Raw genomic sequence first — 20,664 nt, forward strand, 5'->3', positions numbered from 1 at the left:
TAACGGCATCTCAAGGTATTCTAAACAAAGACTTACTGCCTAATCACTCATGTTAGCTGTTAAGCGTAATTCATTTTTTTAAAGATTTTTTATTTATTTATTTGAGAGAGAGAGAATGAGAGAGAGCACATGACAGGGGGGAGGGTCAGAGGGAGAAGCAGACTCCCCGCTGAGCAGGGAGCCCGATGTGGGACTCGATCCAGGGACTCCAGGATCATGACCTGAGCCGAAGGCAGTCGCTTAACCAACTGAGCCACCCAGGCGCCCAAGCGTAATTCATTTTTAAACAGTTCACTTACAATAGATTAAGCCAGTTACCAGCACAATTTTTATATAACTTTATTTTGTAACTTATTTAAGTTGTTGAGGAACTGATTAGAAAGACGTTAAGTATTTTTCCACATATTTTGCAAGAACATGGTTTCTCTGAAAAGAAATGATCTCTCAATGAACAATCTAAAATAAAAATATATTCCAGGAAGTAATTCACTAGGCCACATATCAGCATGATTCATCATGTTTCCTGTAACAGAGGAAATCATTAAAATTAGAAGGTTTAAAGGAGCCATAGGGAGGGTTTGGTTTTTTGTTTGTTTTGTTTAATGGCACTGACAACTGGCTTTTTTTTACCCATATGCAAAATTCTGTTGGCCGAAATGATATTTTTCATTCCCGATGATCAGGTGCCAAACACCTATACAAATACTCGTGCGATTAAAAATATGTATATATTTTATTTTATTTTATTTTTTTAAAGATTTTATTTATTTGACACAGCGAGAGAGGGAACACAAGCAGGGGGAGTGGGAGAGGGAGAAGCAGGCCTCCCGCCGAGCAGGGAGCCCGATGCGGGGCTCGATCCCAGGACCCTGGGATCATGACCCCAGCCGAAAGCAGACGCTCAACTGACTGAGCCACCCAGGCGCCCTAAAATACGTATATATTTTAAAGGTGTCCACTGTCACCCCTGAGATACAACTCAGGAGGGTTCCCTGCTGAATCTGAAGAAGACTTATTTTTTTGGAGCAGAGCTGTAACCTCCACTTCTCCCCTTCTGTTCTGCAAAACAACTACATCAGATATCTGCACTTAAGGCACATTATAGGTACTTGTGAACAAGTGACTGGTCAGGAGAGAACAAGTGACTGGTACTGGAATATGGGCTACAGGTATGATTCACAGAGATTATGGATGAGATATTTTTGAGAAAGAACATAGCGAGAAAAGAGCAAAGGATTAAAGGAGATGTATTGGTCAGTCCTAAAATATACTGAGTGCCCTTGACTCTGTACCTTTTACTAGAAACTCAATGTCTAAAGCTTCTTGAATTAAGTAGTGAAGTTTGATTTTGTTTAATATATAGATAACGAATTGTGACTCTTATCAAATCTCCGGATTTGATCATTCAGACCGGAAAAAAAAAATCCTCTACTCAAGATTAGCTGGATTAATAACCAAACCCTTTGTTTACAGATATTTGCAAAACTCCAAAGTAAGTGCCCATGGTTAGAACTCAAGAGTCCTATTCTCTGGAAGTAGTTTGTAGTTTGCCCTATAGTTCTTAGGCCTGGCAGGATTTTCTTAGCCTTCCTTTGACATCTGCTAAGAAGGATCAATGACCCAGTATAACTATTCTGTATTCATGAGTGCCATCTTTCTTCTCAGAAAGCTGTAATTTTACAATATTACAACTCTCAGACACATGTAAGGTATAATTTTTCTCTTTCCTATTTCTCATTACAGAAATGAATTTTGGAAGGGACTTCATGATTGTTATAGCCATGGTAGCAAAGGGGATGATGAGTCAAAACATTAGTGTTTTTGCAACAATAAAACCCATAGAATAAGTAAGGCTGTCTGGTGAGCACTTGCATGATCTGGCCATGTCCCTACGACATCAATGCACTCTGGAATCCCTAAATAGTTGCCTTGGACTTGCTAAGAATTTTAACTCGCTTTCCTGCTAGCAATTTATCCCTTACAATCTGACTATACTAGTTAGATAATGGGTAAACAATTTGAGGAAATGAGCTATCTTTCTCTTCTAATCATGTTTTCTACAGGGTAAAAAATATTAAAATTCATCCCTACACAGATAACTTGAATTGGAGAATTGTATCAATTATCTGACTCAGTGGATAAACATAACCAGAGATATGGAAAACTGAACATAGCTATAGCATACCCTTGTATTAATATTGAAACCTATTAAATGGGGCTGCCTTGTTGAGTGTTTTCTCACTGATGTGGAACAGAGCTTTGCTTCTAAGTGTTTGTATGGAAAAAATATCAGTCCATTTCCATGCACCCTCTTATGATTACAAACAGAAGTCTTGCAATAAATATGATGAATTAGATTTTTTTTTGTAGTCCATAAGGAAAAATGATATTTACTAAATATTTATAAGTTGTAGTTACTTTTATCCTTAACATGTGAAATAGATCATTGTTTTCCACTTCACACATGAATCAACCGAGAATAGAAATGGTACAGGATTCATGGCCTGTGTTTCTATATTTGATTTGGATTGGATATAGATTTCAGACATTCGGTTTCTTGAAGAAACATTAAAGGATCTGTTGTTATCCAGAGAATTTAGGACAACTCGCATATGGCAATTTCTGAAAATGTCCTAAGAAACGATATGTCAGTTTAAATGCATATGTTCCTGCAATCATATTATTTATCAGTGCACACTGACTTAAGTATTAAGTATCTGTAGACAATGATATCGCCAGATGAGTGCTGAGAAAAATCAATACTCAGTCCGCTTGATTCAAAGGTACTATGAAAGAATGTCTATCTAAAACAGAACCGGAGAATATAAATGGAAAATCTTATACAAGTGCCGTCAGGAAAGCAAAACTTAAGGACTGAGAGACTGATTTCCCCCAAATACCTAATTTACAGAAAACTGGTAATATTTGGATTTTTTTTAAATGATAGGAAAGTAATCAAGGATTGCTTCATATCGACTTTGGAAAATTTGCTTATTTTCCAGAGTCTTGAACAAGAGATGTCCCAGGTTGGGTTGGACTGGCAAATGATCTGAATTGAACTTTGTCTGCATGACTGGACTAGTTTTGTCTGCTCAGCGAGTTTTCGAGACTAGTCTCCATTTGCTTTGATTTTATCAGACTCTAACTGAACTCTCCCCTCTTTATATCTCCTGCCCACAAATACAGCCCCTCCCAAACCCTCAGTGGATTTGCCTGTACCTTGCTACAGTTTATCCATCCCAAATTACACTTCCTCTGTTATTCCCAAATAAATTCATCTTTTTTTTTTTTTTCTTGAGAGAGGGAGGGGAGAGGTCGAGGGAGAGGGAGAGAGAGAACCCTAAGCAGGCTCCATGCCCAGCATGGAGCCCGACATAGGGCTCAATTCCATGACCCTGAGATTATGACCTGAGCCAAAATCAAGTAAACTCTTCTTCTTCTTCTTTTTTTTTTTTAAAGATTTTATTTATTTATTTGACAGAGAGATAGACAGAAGAGCACAAGCAGAGGGAGTGGCAGAGGGAGAGGGAGAAGCAGGCTCTGCACTGAGCGGGGAACCCAATGCGGGACTCGATCCCAGGACCCTGAGATCATGACCTGAGCCAAAGGCAGACACTTAACCATCTGAGCCACTCAGGTGCCTGTAAACTCATCTTCTAAAAATGATTTTAGGCTTGCCTCTTTATTTAGGTCGACAGTACTATATCTTCCTCAGAAGCTATGGGGACAGAACAGATGAACTTGCTTTCATGATATGAGACTGCCATTAAGAGAACTAACGAGATTTTTACAACGTATTTACTCTTTCTGTTTAAGTGAATTGTGCCTATAGTATGTATTTAAATGCTTTTCTTAGTAAAAGATAGAGTCGGTGATAGAAAGTATCACTGGTTTGCGTTTTCATTCAGGATTATTTGAAAATAAAATACATCTTTTTTTTTAAAGATTTTATTTATTTATCTGACACAGAGAGACACAGCAAGAGAGGGAACACAAGCAGGGGGAGTGGGAGAGGGAGAAGCAGGCTTCCTGCAGAGCAGGGAGCCCGATGCAGGTCTCGATCCCAGGACCCTGGGATCATGACCTGAGCTGAAGGCAGATGCTTAACTGACTGAGCCACCCAGGTGCCCCAAAATGCATCTTTTATATAGAATTTTTCCCACATGTTTGTTTGGGTTTCCTTTTTACATCTCGCAAATAAAAAGTAGTTGGTTAATGACCTCTTGTCTTTTTAAGAAAATGGCTATAATTAATTTGCCTCACTCAGCTTCTGACTGAAATAATTGATTCTTGAACCAGAAGAAAAGAAAAACTCGAAATGGCCACAGTAGTAAACTTATCTGAATCATAGGAAATTTTCTGCCAGGCTGCTAGAAGTGAGAAGCTGGTCAGCTTAGTTGTGAGAAGCCAGCTAACCATTCTCCCTCCATCCTCTGCCATTCCCTTCCTGCTTCAGAACTTGGAAATCATTATCAAATAGAAAATTGACAGCTATTCTTCTACTTCCTAGATGCTAGTAGTAGATGATACTTTGTAATGTCAATATCAACATCTACATCCCACTTCAAGTTCTTCTACACCTAATTAGATACCAAAATTCCCATAATATGAGTGGGGTAGAATCAGGGGCCACCCAAAATTAAGACTGGTGGTGGTGGCTTACTATCCTCTGCAAAAGGTCATGTTCACAAATAAAGCATTAGAAACAGGGATGGGGTCAGGAAGACCTCTGGCCACAGTGCACCCAGAGGGTTCTACAGATCCACGTGCATCATCTGTTCCGAAAGTTAAAAACCCAGGTGGTGAATATAGAAAAGGCTCATCTCATTCCTGCAGGACAGAAATAGATAGAACCCTTCTAAGTAATGAAAGAGCTTATGAACTCAGCACATGCTCCTGAAACAGTGTTCTGGATAAAGTCCCAACACAAGAATTGGAATTGCACACAAGCTGGCACACAATGGACATAAACTCATTCCTCATTCCGTGTAATTTGGTAAACACTGCTTGAGGAGAGTTCTCATTTAAAAATGAGTACATTTTAAGAGAGGGAAATTAAAATGTATGATAAAGCAACAGAAAAGAAGTCTTCATAAAGTTTCTGAGAAAAGAGGAAACTCCAAAAATTATTTACTTTAAGTAATGTAATAGTGAGCATGTTTATTTACCTCATGACACAAGAGGTTTCCTCATTAACTAAATATGGAGGGAGAACCACAAAGAAAGAGTAGGTTGGCATGAAGGTGAATAAGACATGATAAAAAGGGAGCTGCATGAGAGAGGGGATTTATATAGCCCATAAATGAAAAAAAAAAAAAAAAAGCCAGATTGGAAGAAGAGTACAGCATATCTCAGGTAAAACCAACAAGAATATATTCACACCTTTAAATATCCTGTAAAAGAGATGAAAATAGCACCTTGAATATACCTTCAGATTAAAAAAACAAGAATGGTAAAGATAAAAATCCTGAAAGCATAAAGAGGCAAAAACTAAATTTCTTACAAAGAGTAAGAAAATACTCATGCTGGCCTCAAAGTTCATCTTTGGAACATTTTTTTTTGCCCACATATTCATTGTTAATTTGTTTTTTGTCTTCTGTGAATCACTGGTTAATATTATCTGCTATTTTTAAAACTGAGATTTTTAGCTCTATCACTGATTCATTAATGCTGGTTCTTATTTTAAAACTCAAGCAATACAGAAATATAAAGGAAGAAAAGGTTTCATATCTCTCAGTTCCCATTATAACTCCTCTGAGCAAAGCTAGCCACTTTGAACTAATGCAGCAGGAGCGTTAAAAGTGCTCATCTTTCTGAATCTATGAACCCCTGGAAATTCATATAGTAAATAAATTCATTAACAATCAGCAGTTTGCACAAAGATATCTGGCATAATATTATCTATGATAGTGAAGAAGGGGGGTGGAGGGATAGGCTAGCCTGGTGATGGGTATTAAAGAGGGCACATATTGAATGGAGCACTGGGTGTTATATGCAAACAATGAATCATGGAACACTACATCAAAAAGTAATGATGTGTGGACAGAACTGGAGGGTATTATGCTGAGTGAAATAAGTCAATCAGAGAAAGACATGTATCATATGATCTCACTGATATGAGGAATTCTTAATCTCAGGAAACAAACTGAGGGTTGCTGGGTGGAGTGGTGGGGGGTGGGAGGGATGTGGCGGCTGGGTAATAGACATTGGGGAGGGTATGTGCTATGGTGAGCGCTGTGAATTGTGCAAGACTGTTGAATCACAGATCTGTACCTCTGAAACAAATGATACATTATATGTTAAAAAAAAAAAAGAAGACAGCAGGAGGGGAAGAATGAAGAGGGGGAAATCGGAGACGAACCATGAGAGACTATGGACCTGAGAAACAAACTGAGGGTTCTAGAGGGGAGGGGGGTGGGGAGATGGGTTAGCCTGGTGATGGGTATTAAAGAGGGCATGTACTGAATGGAGCACTGGGTGTTATACGCAAACAATGAATCATGGAACACTACATCAAAAACTAATGATGTACTGTATGGTGATTAACATAATAAAATAAAAAAAATTAAAGTATACAACTGAAAAAAACAACTAATGATGTAATGTATGGTGATTAACATAGCATAATAAAATTTTTTAAAAAAGGAGTGTTTGGCATTACAGCCGCTCAATAAGTTCTTGATTAAATTAATAAATGTCTCTATTCTATATCTTCTCCAAGAAAAAAAAAAAAGTTCAAGTTCCTAATAGAGTCACCAAGCAATATTATGAAATGTGCATTCTATAGCCAACATTAGCTCAAGGTTTAAAAATGTGATTATATGACCTCTTATAATTTCTATCTTCCTCACCTGTTAATGGAAAGACAGAAGTTGTTCAGTGAAGTGTAGAATTCTTGAAACTGAAATATGGAGAAGTTGCATTTCTTGGTGATGGGGCAAAAGTCTAACGTATGAGCATGGGAGTGAGTGTACGAGGGTAAGAGTTGAGAAGCTTCGAGAAGAGTTCAGGGAACTAAGGGACCAGTGCTTTGGAAGGACCTGCTGACATCACTGAAATTTTGGTGGGAATAGTGTTAAAGACACTTTGAGCCAGGAGTTAGGTTCAGGAAATGAAAGAATACTGTAAATGATGCTGTAAATGATGCAATGAGGAGGTATGGCAGGAGATATATTCCAATGGAGAGAAGAAGGGAGAATGATCTTGAAGTGGCAATGTCAGGGAAAGAGACAACTACCCCTCTTTCAGGCTGAGGAATAAGGGGCCAGTGCATGAGGAGAGGAGAGTGTCGCCCCTTGAGAGGGCTGCAGGGAACCAGTGTCCTCAGGGGAGAATCTAGTTTTAGTTATAGCAGGAGAGTATGGGAACAGGTTAAGGAGGTGGGATTTTTCTGTTGAAAGACTGAATTCTAAAAGCACAGCAGGAAGGTTCAGGAATTGGAAAAGGCTGGAATATGGGTAAAGAGGAGGGATGTTCACAGAATTTCTGGTCCCAATAGTCTGGGAGATGAGGAATAACTGAATGTGCTTTTTGTAGCCACTGAAGGAAATCAAGATGAACCCCACAATAAGACTGATCTTCATGGTCTCAGGGAAAATAATGATGGGGAAGCTGTGGGTACCAGGACTGAAGGTAGAGGGAGAGAGAGTGGTGAGGCTCTCACCAGAACATCACAGAGCTCTCCTTTATTAGTACTGAGGAGGCCAGAGAAAGGGGACATCTTGTCAGTACACAGCTGTCCCTTTGGATGGAATCCCAAAATAATCTAGTCTACTGAGGGATGTAGAACTCTGAATCACAAAACAGCTAGAGAATCCAGATTCTTATTTAAGGAATACCTTATATTTTACACTTTCTTACATCTAGATTCTTATTTAATAGCTATTGGAAATATTGGGGAGCCTAAAACCACTTAGATGTTTGGAGTTAGCTTGAGAATAACAAGGCTGGATCTGCATGACCGTCACTGTGAATAAACAGGATGGATTTAGAAAGAAGATGGGAGGAGACTACTTTGTCTCCCTGAATGAAATGTGAAGAAATGAAAGGTGTTTAGTGAGATAAACAGAGCTTTTGTAATCTTACTCCACCTGAGAAGATTAAAATGGATTTGAAGTTTTCTAGGTTGTGTGGCTTGCAATGACCAGAGTTAGTTGTGAGGGAAGAAGGCCAAGAGATAGCTTCACAGATGGCCAGCTCAGAGAAGACACCGAAAGTCAACAATAAGCAGAATATGAAAATTCTTAGAACAGCTTTAAAGCAAATGATTTCCCAAGACTTCTTAAGACCAGATTTTAAACATATCTGTTTATGGATATAGCGTATGATTAAATGGGATTTTTTTATGGTTTAAATTAAATGAGCATTAAAAATTTTACAGATTAACTGTAAGGGTTGAAGTTCTATAATTTTCCTCACTCTCTAACCATAAGGAGGGAGAGGTGCCATGGAGATCTCAACTCCCCAGTTAACAGATATGTTGCAAAAAGATTAAAGGCAGGTTGACTGCAGAAATGCATTTAAATTTTTCAGTGAGCATATGGAAAAGTTATTTACATTGGTTAATGGAACGTGACAAAAAAAATCAGCTCTTTCCTCTCCATTTCACTAGTATTTAAAAACAAATAAAACCAATCTGATTGCATTAAAAGTTTGGAAATTGGGCTTGGCAGAACTACTTTAGAGAGGGATGAAAAAATATCCCCCCATAGCTCCATCTGAATTTCAAAGATATGAGAAGACAAGGAGTGACCAAAACATAACAATCTTTATTAATAAAGCTTGGGAGGAAAATGTAGAGTATTATATCTATATTATATCTATAGTCTCCAGTTACTGAACTCCAAAATTCATAAAGCTTACAAATCCAGTAAATGTGGTGCTGGAAAAATGTATTGTATGGGGAAAGGACAATACCTGCCCCTGAGGCCATCTTCACCCCAAGAAGATCAAGGGAAACAGTAGTTCTTCTTTTCCGTATTAAAATGATATGAATGCTTTTTCAGTGTGTCCCACCAGCCACAGACTGAGATGTCTCACACTGAAACGTTCCCGTTATCTATGACAGGCCAATAAACAACTCCAAAGTGGCTAAAACCTAAGTGGTTAAAAACCAAAACATTTTATGACATTTTATGATTCTGTGGGTAGGAGATGTAGGCAGGGCTCAGTTGTGAAGTTCTTCTGCTCCCTGTGGTGTTGGCTGGAGTCATTTTGGTGGCATTCAGCTGATGGGTCCAAAATGGATTCACTCAGATGCCTGGCCTTTGCAGGAATTGTTGGAAGGTTAGATTCATCTGTGCTTTTCTCCCTATCTCAGGACGTCCCCACAGCCGAACTGCTTACAGGGAGAGTCAAGACTCCAACTGTAAGTATTCTAAGATACAGAAAGTGGAACCATTAATTATTTAAGGTTTAGGAACCAGAAACTGGCACTTAATCACTTCATCCATATTCTATGTGCCAAAGCAGTCAGAGAGCCCATTAAGAATTCAAGGGGAAGAGACAAACACCCCCTAACTCAATGAGGAGAGTGCCAAAGAACTTACGGTCATCTTTATTGTGTGAGAATTTGCCTGCCCTCTGACTATAGAGAAAACACATTCAGCCCCTCCTGTGACCCCTGGGGTTCTCATGGTACAGCATCAGGCTCAGGTGGTCATCATCTAACTCAGGTCCAGGCATGGGTGAGGTTCTTTGGCTCCTGGAGCATGGTTCCTCCCTCTCGGATAAACTGTAAGCTAAAGAGAGCTTTTTTTTTTTTTTCTTTAAAGATTTTATTTATTTATTTGAGAGAGAGAGAATGAGAGAGAGCAAGCACATGAGAGTGGGGAGGGTCAGAGGGAGAAGCAGACTCCCTGCCGAGCAGGGAGCCCGATGCGGGACTCGATCCAGGGACTCCAGGATCATGACCTGAGCCGAAGGCAGTTGCTTAACCAACTGAGCCACCCAGGCGCCCGCTAAAGAGAGCTTTTTAAAGTTATTTTTTTTAAGATTTTATTTATTTATTTTAGAGACAGAGCACAAGCAGGGGGAGGTGGAGGGGCAGAGGAGAGGGAGAAGCAGACTCCCCGCCGAGCAGGGAGCCCGACTCGGGGCTCCATCCCAGGATCCTGGGATCATGACCTAAGCTGAAGGCAGAGGCTTAACCGATTGAGCCACCCAGGTGCCCCTACAGTTTTAAAGTTTTTCTACCAGCACATGATGGTGAGCCAAAAATAAGTGTAGTAAGATCCCCAGTTCAAATAGGGACGGAATCAGAGGTGCAGCAATTACTGGGGTTAGTAATTGTGAAATACGGAATTGGGGAGTTTTGCTCCTGGGAATGATTCTCCTTGGCTCTTAGCACTGCTTTCTAAGTTCTTGGTTTTGCGTTTTGGGTCCTTATCTAGACGGGATAGTCAAGTTTTTGCAACAAAGTGAGTTTCTCAGCCTGCTTCCTGCCCATAGTAAATTGGGAAAGTCCAAAGACTTCTTATTTTGTACTTTTAAAATCCATGATATTAAGCATAAACCATATACACACACTATTTTTTTCCTTTCCTTTCCTTTCCTTTCCTTTCCTTTCCTTTCCTTTCCTTTCCTTTCCTTTCCTTTCCTTTCCTTCCCTTCCCTTCCCTTTCCTTTCCTTTCCCTCCCCTCCCCTTCCGCCCCCTCCCATTTTCTTTCTTTCTTTTTCTTTCTTTCTTTCTTTCTTTCTTTCTTTCTTTCTTTCTTTCTTTCTTTCTTTCTTTCTTTCTCTCTCTCTCTCTCTCTCTCTCTCTCTCTCTCTCTCTCTCTCTCCTCCCTCTCTCTCTTTCTTTCTTTCCTGAGACAGGCTCTTAGAGGAGAGACCTTGGGCCAAGAGCAACAATAAGAATGCTGTGGGGCATCCTGTAGAGCCCTAGGAGGGATGAGTTTAGTCTTTTGTGTTGTTTTGCTTTGCTTTGTTTTTGAGGTATCAGCAAAGGGATTTATAGAAGCCACACACTTGCAATCCTTACCCTGAGTCTCTTTTAGTGTGCTGGATTTTATATGTGCTAAAGCTATTTCTTTCTTTGAGAATCTTTTTCTGGGAATAGCTGAGGATGAAAACCAATTTTATTTTCAACCCCCCAAATCCTTGGACCCTTTATATTTTGTCTAAATTCTTAAAATCCAAATGAAAATTGTATAGTTCCTTCTTTAGTTTCTCTTCCTCTTCCCATCCCCCCTTCCATCTTGTATTTAATTATAGGAAGCTAGAAGCCTGTTGGAATTTTCCACATTCTGCCTATAAATCTCTCCAGCTAGATCCATGAATTCATTAAATACCCTCTTTACTCTCTACATTATGACAGGAAGCTATGTTTCCAAACTTTTCAATAACAATTTCCTTATTATTTTTCAAAGCCTTGCGGTCTTCTGAAGTCTCTTCCAGCTTGACGATCTCCAATAACACTAGTATTTTCTGCTCTTTAACTGGAGGTCATGTTATATTCATTCCCAGGAGCAAAACTGTCCCCAGTTCTGGATTTCGGATTAGGCTCTTTCTGGTTGTGGATATTAGAGGACCATGCCATCGGAGGGCTCTCCATGGAGAAACACCTCTCTGACATAGAAATATATGTTTAAGGACCATGAGATGTTTAGTCCTCTTTAAGTATTATGTGTCAATACCACTGAAAATAGAATTAACACATTTTTATAAATGGCAAAGAATTTGCAGAAGAAAAATTTCTCGATACAAGAGCTATCAACAAAGATGAGAGAAAAAAGAAAGGAAAAAAGAGCAACTTTAGATTGTTCACTTTCTCTTATTATTTATTTCTTTTCTTAAAGATTTCTTTCTTTATGGGGGGGAGGGGCAAAGAGGTAGAGAATCTTAAGTGGACTCCTTGCTGAGCATGGAGCCCAATGAGGGGCTCAGTCTCACGACCCTGGGATTATAACCTGAGCTGAAATCAAGACTTCTTTGCTTAACCGACTAAACCAGCCAGATGCCCCATCTTATTATTTCTTTCTTTCTTTCTTTTTTTTTTTTTTTGACAGAGAGATAGCGAGAGAGGGAACACAAGCAGGGGGAGTGGGAGAGGGAGAAGCAGGCTTCCCGCTGAGCAGGGAGCCCGATATGGGGCTCAATCCCAGGACCCTGGGATCACGACCTGAGCCAAAGGCAGATGCTTAGCGACTGAGCCACCCAGGAGCCCTTATTATTTATTTCTAATGACACATTCAAATAAAATGTTCAAAAATACGGATTCTGTTTTATCCTTTTCATCATAGAGACTACTTAAAACTGGAGTGATTGACAAAATGTAAATTACATTGGCACAAGAGGGCAGACTTTACATATATATTTTTCAAATAAATTACCAGGACTTTAAGTAATTCTGTGGATATTTTAGATCATATTAGAAAAGAGGTGAAAGGAATTCCAAAGCAAAATTAATCCTTCAAAGGCGCCTGGGTGGCTCAGTTGGTTGAGCGACTGCCTTTGGCTCAGGTCATGATCCTGGAGTCCCTGGATCGAGTCCCACATCGGGCTCCCTGCTCAGCAGGAAGTCTGCTTCTCCCTCTGACCCTAACCCCTCTCATGTGCTCTCTCTCATTCTCTCTCTCAAATAAATAAATAAAATCTTTAAAAAAAAATTAATCCTTCAAGGTGATTATTTTGCCAGTTTCCTTATTTAATCACCGGCAAGTAGTTCTTGAATTTAAACGATTTTACATCAGTACAATAAAACAAGCACAAAAAAATTTTTAACTGCAATAAAATTTTATTGATTTAAATGTTTTATGGAGAGGCAAAATGCTGTGGAGATAGAATCTTATATTCTGAAGCTAGAATAATTAAAACAATGTAGTACTTGTATAAAGCCTGATAGTTCAATGGAATAGAATAAAAAGCACAGAAACACAAACAAGAAAGAATTTATTATTTGACAAAGGAGTCATTTTAACTAACCATATGGAGAATGAATAAGGTTAGATTCTTAACTTATACCAAGATGGAGCATGAGTTGGCGGGGGGGGGATGGAAAGGGGCAGAGGGAGAAGAAGAAGCAGATTCCCTGCTGAGCAGGGAGCCCAACCTGGGGCTCTATCCCAGGACCCTGAGATCATGACCCCAACTGAAGGCAGACGCTTAACCGAATGAGCCACCCAGGCACCCCTTGATTTATATTTTAATGCTAAGTATTAAATAAAATGCCAGAGGAAAACCTGGAAATAGTCACATAATTTAATAGTAAAAAAAGGCTTCCTGAGAATGTCATGCAAGGCAGGTACCATAGAGGAGGAAATGGTAGACTTGAGTACAAGCTAAATTCTCCAGCTCACAGGTACGTAAACAAACCTGAAAGCAAATGACACACAAAGAAATATTTGCAACAATTGTAAATGTTAATCAATATATTCCTTCTATATAAGGACCCCCTTAAAATAATTAAGAAAAATATGAGGAAAAAAATGGACAAAGGTCTTAATTCACACAGACTAGAAATGATCAGTAAGTTAGAAAAAGGGCTCACGTTCTTTTTCTTCATAAATTTTATTTATAACAAAATATATGAAAATTTAAACAGAAAAAATAGCATACTTGGCTTACTAGATTGGCAATTATAAAAAAAATTAAATATTGAATGAGGGTAAGGTTGTTGGAAAATGAGCTCGCTGTCTCATACTGTCATGGACTGAATGTTTGTATTCCCCTAAAATTCATATGTTGAAACCTCACCCCTGATGGTATTAGGAGGTTGGGCCTTTGGGAGATGATTAGGAGTAGATGAGTCATTAGTGGGGAACCTTCATGAAGGGGATTAGTGCCCTCAGAGTCAGGACAGAGCTTGCTTCACCTTTGCGCTCTCTGCCATGTGAAGATACAAAGAGAAGTGTTGTCTGCAACCTGGAAGTGTGTTCTTACCAGAACTTTACCATACTGGCACTCTGCACATCCCAGCCTCCAGAAATGTGAGAAATAAATTTCTTTTCTTTATAAGCCACCCAGTCAATGGTACTTTGTTATAGCAGCCTGACCTAATGCTGCTGATAGAAATGTAAATTAGCAAAATCTTTCTGAAGAGAAAACCAAAACAAGAACTGCTAATCAACTCACCCTGAGTAACAACAGAAAGTGAGGGAACCCAGATTTTAACACAGATCACTACCAGCGAAACCTAGGGTCCTTAACTTTCCAATAAATGCTTGGATTTAAAGAGTGCATCATTTAGAATATAAATCGAAAACCTAAGCAAAAGAAGGGAGTTTATTGTAAAACTACAGGGGGCTTAGGTAGATTTTTCTGAATGAGGGTCTCAGATGTCTTTATTACTCTCTTTTGTCTCTGCTTTTCTCCACATATCCATGTTGTTCTATTCTGTAAAGGACTTCATCTGTTTTCCTTACCCACAAGATGAAAAGCCAGCAATAGAAAGCTCCCAAATTTTCATTTTTTGAATAAGCCACTTGTGTTTCCTTTTTGTACTTTCCAGCAGAAGAGACCGTGATTGAGCCACCTCAGTCAGATTGGGTGCCAATCCCAACCAAGCACTTTTGACCGCAAGTGGGAAGTGACAAGGATTGGTTTGGGTTGCGTTTTATACATGTAGCTGCTCTAAACATCTATGACTAAGGAAACAAGAGTCCTTTTATCAAAATGGCTGTTACAATGTGATCATGGTGAGGGAGGATTGGTCTTTCAATGAGATTATTTAATATGAGGCAATCCACAATATGTGTGCGGACATAATCAGTTTCCTGAACTCCAAAATGGAGGACTAGACTCTTTATAGACCTTCATATTGAACTTAACAATTCCAGGGAGAATTTCCACATCTTTATTTATAGGGTGTTTTCCTCAGGACTAACATCTGGCATGCAGTAACCTGAATAAATAGTGGTTATTATGATTATTAACCTCATACAGCTCCACACTATGGGCAACAACCCTGCTTTATAGCGTACCTTTCAAATCTCAATGTAGTCAATATGCTGCAATTTCAGGTTTCTTTAAGCTAGTGACATAAAAATTTAACCAAGCAAACACAAAAAGTGAAGTATTTAAAATTCATTAAGAAGGTGGCTTTTCATGGTCACTCATCTTTGCAGGAGGTGGTTTTCTTGCATTTAAAAAATTCTTTTAAATTTTTTGCTACTGATGTCCGTCTTCTTCAACACACACACAAACACTCAACTAATCCATTTAACATTTCTCATGTTTATGGGGATAAAAGGTGCAGCTTAGGGAATATAGTCAGTGATGTTGCAATAGCATTGTATGGTGAGCATAGCAAAACGTATAGAGTTGTTGAATCACTATGTCGTATACCTGAGACTAATGTAACATTGTGTGTCAACTACACAATAAAAATTTTTAAATAAAATTTCTCATGCTTATATTTCCTAAATGGTGCATATTCTATGGAAAAAGACAACTGAAACTTGGGGAAATAGAACTGAAATAGGATTAGGGTATCAAAGGATAAAAAAAGCAGTTTTGTCATAAAATGGTTCACTTACACCGAACAGTGTTGGAAAGCCGCCATTGAATTTTTCCAGAGTAACTTTAATAGATTTTAAATTTATCCTAAGTTAGGGCAGAGTCTTTACGGAGAGCCTCATTTTTAGTCACACTGACCATTGGGCCCAGGTTTATACATAGAAGTGACAATGACATCAATCCTAGCATGAGGTAATTATGATACCTGTTTACAAATTTTCATTCAAAAGCTCTGACCAGTTATTATAGATCCTGCAAGTAAATTTTTAGTACCAACAGTGTGGTAATTAATATTTAGAGCACTGGATCAGGTCAGGCCTCACCAGACTTATATTCTAGCTTTTCTCTGCAGAAAAAAGATGTGTTTTGGTCAACTGAGTGAACCTCAGCTTCTTCATTTATAGGCTGTTTTCCTCAGGACTAAAGTCTGGCATGCAATGGCCTGAATACATAGTAGTTATTATTATGATGATGATGATTATTTTTTAAGATTTTATTTATTTATTTGACAGAGAGCGACACAGCGAGAGAGGAAACACAAGCAGGGGGAGCAGCAGAGGGAGAGGGAGAAGCAGGCTTCCCGCGGAGCAGGGAGCCCGATGTGGGGCTCGATCCCAGGACCCTGGGATCAGGACCTGAGCCGAAGGCAGATGCTTAACGACTGAGCCACCCAGGCGCCCCCATAGTAGTTATTATTAACCTTGTACAGTTTCAGCTCCTCATTCATTCATTCATTCCTACTCCCCAAATCCAGTATTATTTTAGCAGTAAACAAAGAAAGTTTGATTAACGAATTAAGAACATTCTTACTATTGCCTGAAAATTTAGTTCTTTGAAGCAGCTCAGCGAGTTTATCTGCAGCGTTCTTCAGAAAAGTACCTTAGATATTCTGCACAATTCTTTCATAAGGTTCCTACTTGCTGCTGGGGGACAAGGAGGGAAGAAGCTGCTGTGTGGGCAGCTGGATAATCTGTAGGTAGAAGGTGGAGGTGGTACCGGTTTGTGAGAAAGACAGACCTGAGATTTCCATCAAGGAAACGGCTTGTAACCGCCCCACTCCCAATTTCACGTACAACCCATAGGCTGATGTTTTGCAGTTTATCTTGTTTTCTGAACATGACATTTATTTTGATCAGACTCTTCCTGTGTGCACGTATTCTGAGGGAGGAAATTCGGCCACGTGGCTGGTCTGATTTGCTTTCCAAAATCTTGTGACATGGCCCTGAGCTTTGCCACTGCCTAGGGATGAGGTTTCAAGCTCAGGAGATTTTAATTAAATTTTAAAGCAATATAATCACGAATTTAAGAATCTCTGGCTAAGGAAACATGCCAATTTTTCAGACCAAAGTATTTCACACGTATTTGAACATAAAAGTAGTACGATATAGGGATATGCATACAGAGGCATATGTTAGTTGAACCAAAAATGCCTTAGCTCATAGTAAATGCAGTTCAGGGTTACTGAATTTTCACCATTTAAGAAAGGCTTAAATTTTTTAATGTAGTATTGGGTTCCTTACATAAATATAAACAAGCAAGCGTATTTGCTATTAAAGGGACCAATAACCCACCAGAGTGGTATGAGGATAACTTTAAACTGAAAACATCTGAACAAATAGCAGCCTTTCTCAGAAAGAAACCTTATCTAACTTCCCTTTGCTGACTTAAGCGGAGCCATAAACCCTCCTCGGAAGGGGTTTCCTGTTTGAGGGAAGACTGCTCCTTAGCCCTGGAAATGAGAGTTCAGCTGTCATAAATACCCCTTTGGGGGAGCTGCAAGCCAGGAAGGAGATGCCCATCAGCACCTGGATGAAAGCACATGTAAACATATGCGAACAACAGAACCTTCCACACTTTCCCACTGAAGCCCTAACCCACCAACCCCCCTTGTTTGTTAAGCTGGCATATAAACCATTGTCCCTTGCAATTTTTTTTTTTAAAGATTTTATTTATTTATTTGAGAGAGAAGAGAATGAGATAGAGAGAGCATGAGAGGGGGGAGAGTCAGAGGGAGACGCAGACTCCCTGCTGAGCAGGGAGCCCGATGCGGGACTCGATCCCAGGATTCCAGGATCATGACCTGAGCCGAAGGCAGTCGCTTAACCAACTGAGCCACCCAGGCGCCCTCTTTGTCCCTTGCAATTTGAGGAGTCAGTCCTTATACTATGCTCCCACGTGCATGTGAATTAAACTTTTCTTAAAGGCATTAATTCAGAGAAATAATTTAACCAAAATTAATTAGTTAACCTTTGTCAATTTAATTTTCAGGCCCCAGACTACTTACGCCTAAGTTGGTAAGAGGAAAGTTTTCTTCCTAACGCTATCTAGCTTGGTAATTCAAGCTATCCGTCTTGCACATATACCACTTCTTCCTATGAAGTTAAACTCAAATGTCTTTATAAAGGAAAATAAATTATAGCATGATAATTTGGAAAAGAGATCCATTTTCTTAATGTTTGTGTCCTTGGTTTCAAAAAATAGCTTAAAATTTGATGTCTGTTGGATGGGTCACTTTGGAGTCACCAAGTGTCTTGCAATAGGACTCAGGATGAATTTCTCACCGTCCCATTGATGGGTTGAAGAGGAGACTCCATTGAACCACAGAGCAAGACAAGAGAAGGCACTGTTTGCCATCCTCCCAATATTCCCTCAGAGAAGCTGAAGTTGTGTGTCTGTGAGTTTGGGTGGCCATTGCAGGTGCTGCCCTGAGCTTGAAGACCTGGGGAAGTTGCAGCGCCCCTTGTGGGGGTGGGGGAGTGGGAGGAAGCCCCTTGTCCCCAGGAAACTGAGCTTGAGTTTAACCCTTCTGCCTGGAAGAAGCAGTAGGAAATCCTTATTTAGGCTAGCTCCTTGTCAAAGTAGGTATGTGGGTTATTTTCAGAAAACCCTGCTCCTTAACAGCTGACGATTTACTTTCCCTAGAGGTTCATTCAACTTTTTTCTTAAAATTTTTGCTGACAGCAGACATATTTCCGAGGCTGTTTTAAAGTGTGTCATATTATTACTTAAGATTCCCCTGACTTAAATTTTAGTTGACTTTTAAGTTTCTAAATGCCATCAACTGTATCTTACTTCAGTTCCTTAAATTCCTCTAATTTTACTGGCCATATTCTGATTACGTTGTCACTTTCCTACCTCTAAACTGTTCATTTTGCTGAGAAATAACGTCCTCATTCTGGATGTTTCAAAATACCACACATTGTTCTAAATTTATCACCACTTTCATAAACTTTACCTTGTCACCTCAGGCGGAAACGAAATCTACTTTATTCGAGCCCTTTGCTGACTGTACTGTTTATTTTTTTTAAGATTTTATTTATTTATTCATGAGAGACAGACAGAGAGAGAGAGAGAGGCAGAGGGAGAAGCAGACTCCCCAAGGAGCAGGGAGCCCGATGCGGGGCTCGATCCCAGGACCCTGGGCCGAAGGCAGACGCTTAACCATCTGAGCCACCCAGGCACCCTCTTCAACTTAATTTGTTTCACACTCCCATTACAATGGGTGGGGGCAATAAATTCAGTCAGTGGGAAAATTCACTCCTTCCCTCAGGACTGTATCCTCTACAGGATTACCTAACATAGGAACACCATTGCTATTTTAATATAAAAAAACCTTCAGGCAAGCATTCAGAAAGAAACTCAAAACTGCTTATGTTGTACAAAAATCTAAACATTTAATCTTCATATCCTCATAAAGCACTCCATGATCCAAGATTTATATATAAAATTGAATTTGGCAAAATTCTAAAAGAAAACACAATAGATTTTCTCTTAATCTTTGACTGTGAAAGGCTCTCTGGGGGAAAAAAAAAAACCACCCAAACTATAAGAAAGACTAATATGTATGACAATATATTAACTATATGACAATTAAAACCTCCTGCTCTGGCAAGAAAACAGAAAAAATAAACTGGAAAATTATTTACATATATATAACAAAGAGCAAATTTTCTTAAGGTAAAAGAGGATTTAAAAATCAGTAAAAACTTTTTTTTAAACCTGACATACTGACATATTGAAAAAAAAAAAAGTATTTTAGCAGCAGAGATTGGGAAAAGGGACAATAACAAAATTTTAGGCATTCTCCAGATCTTTAAGAAAACTAAGCAACCCACAAAAATCTCTCTTAATCATGTTATCTTCCTTGAGTTATGGTCCTATTTCTCTCCTCCCTTTCACAGCAAGAAACTTGCATAAGTTATCTCTTCTTGCAGTCCATCAGTTATTTCCTCTATCCTCACTTGAAACGGCTCTGATCATGCTCTTGCCAGAATCATTCACCCAAAATGTCTTTATGAAGCATCATTGCTAAATCCAGTGACCAATTCTGAGTCCCTATCTTACATGACCTATCAGTAACATTTGACACAACTAATTATTTCTTCCTTCTGGAAACACTTTGTTCCCTTGGATTCCCAGACACCATATTCTGCTTGTCATTCTATGGGAGGTTCTTCCTCATCTCCCTAAGGTACAAAATACTGGCAATACTCAGGGCACAGACCTTGGGGCTCACCTCCTATCTACACACACTTCTTAGATGATCTTATCCAGTCTTGAGACTTGAAATACCATTGATATGCCAATAATGCTAATGTTTAAGTCTTCAACCTTGACCTTTCCCCTGGACTCCAGACTTATATATACAAATTTCTTGATATCTCCTATTAGATTTTTGATATGCAAATCATAATTAACATGTCCAAAATTCTGCTCCAGATCCTGCTCTAAAACTTGCTTCTCCATAGTTTTGCCCATATCAATAAATGATAACTTGGAGTCATTGTTGACCCTTCTTTCCCAGGATTAGAATGCTTAGTGAATTGTCAGCTTTACCTTTAAAATACATCTAGAATCTGACCACTTCTATTGCTACTGTTTTAGGCTAAACAACCATCTTCTCTTGACTGGGTAACTTCAATAGTCTTGATATGTCAGAACTTGTCCCCACACCCCATCCACAAGACATCCCCATTAAAAGTCCAAGTTGTTACAATGGCCTATGAGTTCCCATTATCTTCTGCTCACATCTCACCTGTGATCAACCTCCTCCACCATATTAGAGCTTCCTTCCCTTTCTTCCCTGGAATGCTTCCTCCATGGGGCCTTTACATCTGCTGTTTCCTCTGCCTGGTGTTCTTCCCTCAGATATGCACATGGCTTACTTTCCCTCCTGCTTTGAGTTTTTAATCCCTAAACATTTCCTG

At 39.2% G+C, this 20,664-nt stretch overlaps 1 protein-coding gene across 4 annotated transcripts in view; it reads right to left on the reverse strand.

The window, feature by feature from the left end:
* Positions 1 to 386: 386 nt before the first annotated feature.
* The window catches only part of RBM11 (RNA binding motif protein 11), a 36,117-nt gene continuing 15,839 nt past the window's right edge, over positions 387 to 20,664 (reverse strand). For 2 of the 4 annotated variants that reach the window (XM_064580150.1, XM_064580148.1), the window contains one exon: positions 12,722 to 20,661. In XM_064580150.1, the coding sequence (XP_064436220.1) occupies positions 20,660 to 20,661 (2 nt within the window). In that variant the 3' untranslated portion in view covers positions 12,722 to 20,659. Of the gene's footprint in view, positions 524 to 8,755; positions 9,377 to 12,721; positions 20,662 to 20,664 lie in introns of those variants that run through there. The other 2 variants (XR_010407943.1, XR_010407942.1) reach the window with 2 other exon arrangements.

Source organism: Mirounga angustirostris, unplaced genomic scaffold, assembly GCF_029215605.1.
Source record: "Mirounga angustirostris isolate CCGP_5_RB_7025 unplaced genomic scaffold, mMirAng1.0.hap1 SCAF_1, whole genome shotgun sequence".
NCBI lineage: Eukaryota > Metazoa > Chordata > Mammalia > Carnivora > Phocidae > Mirounga > Mirounga angustirostris.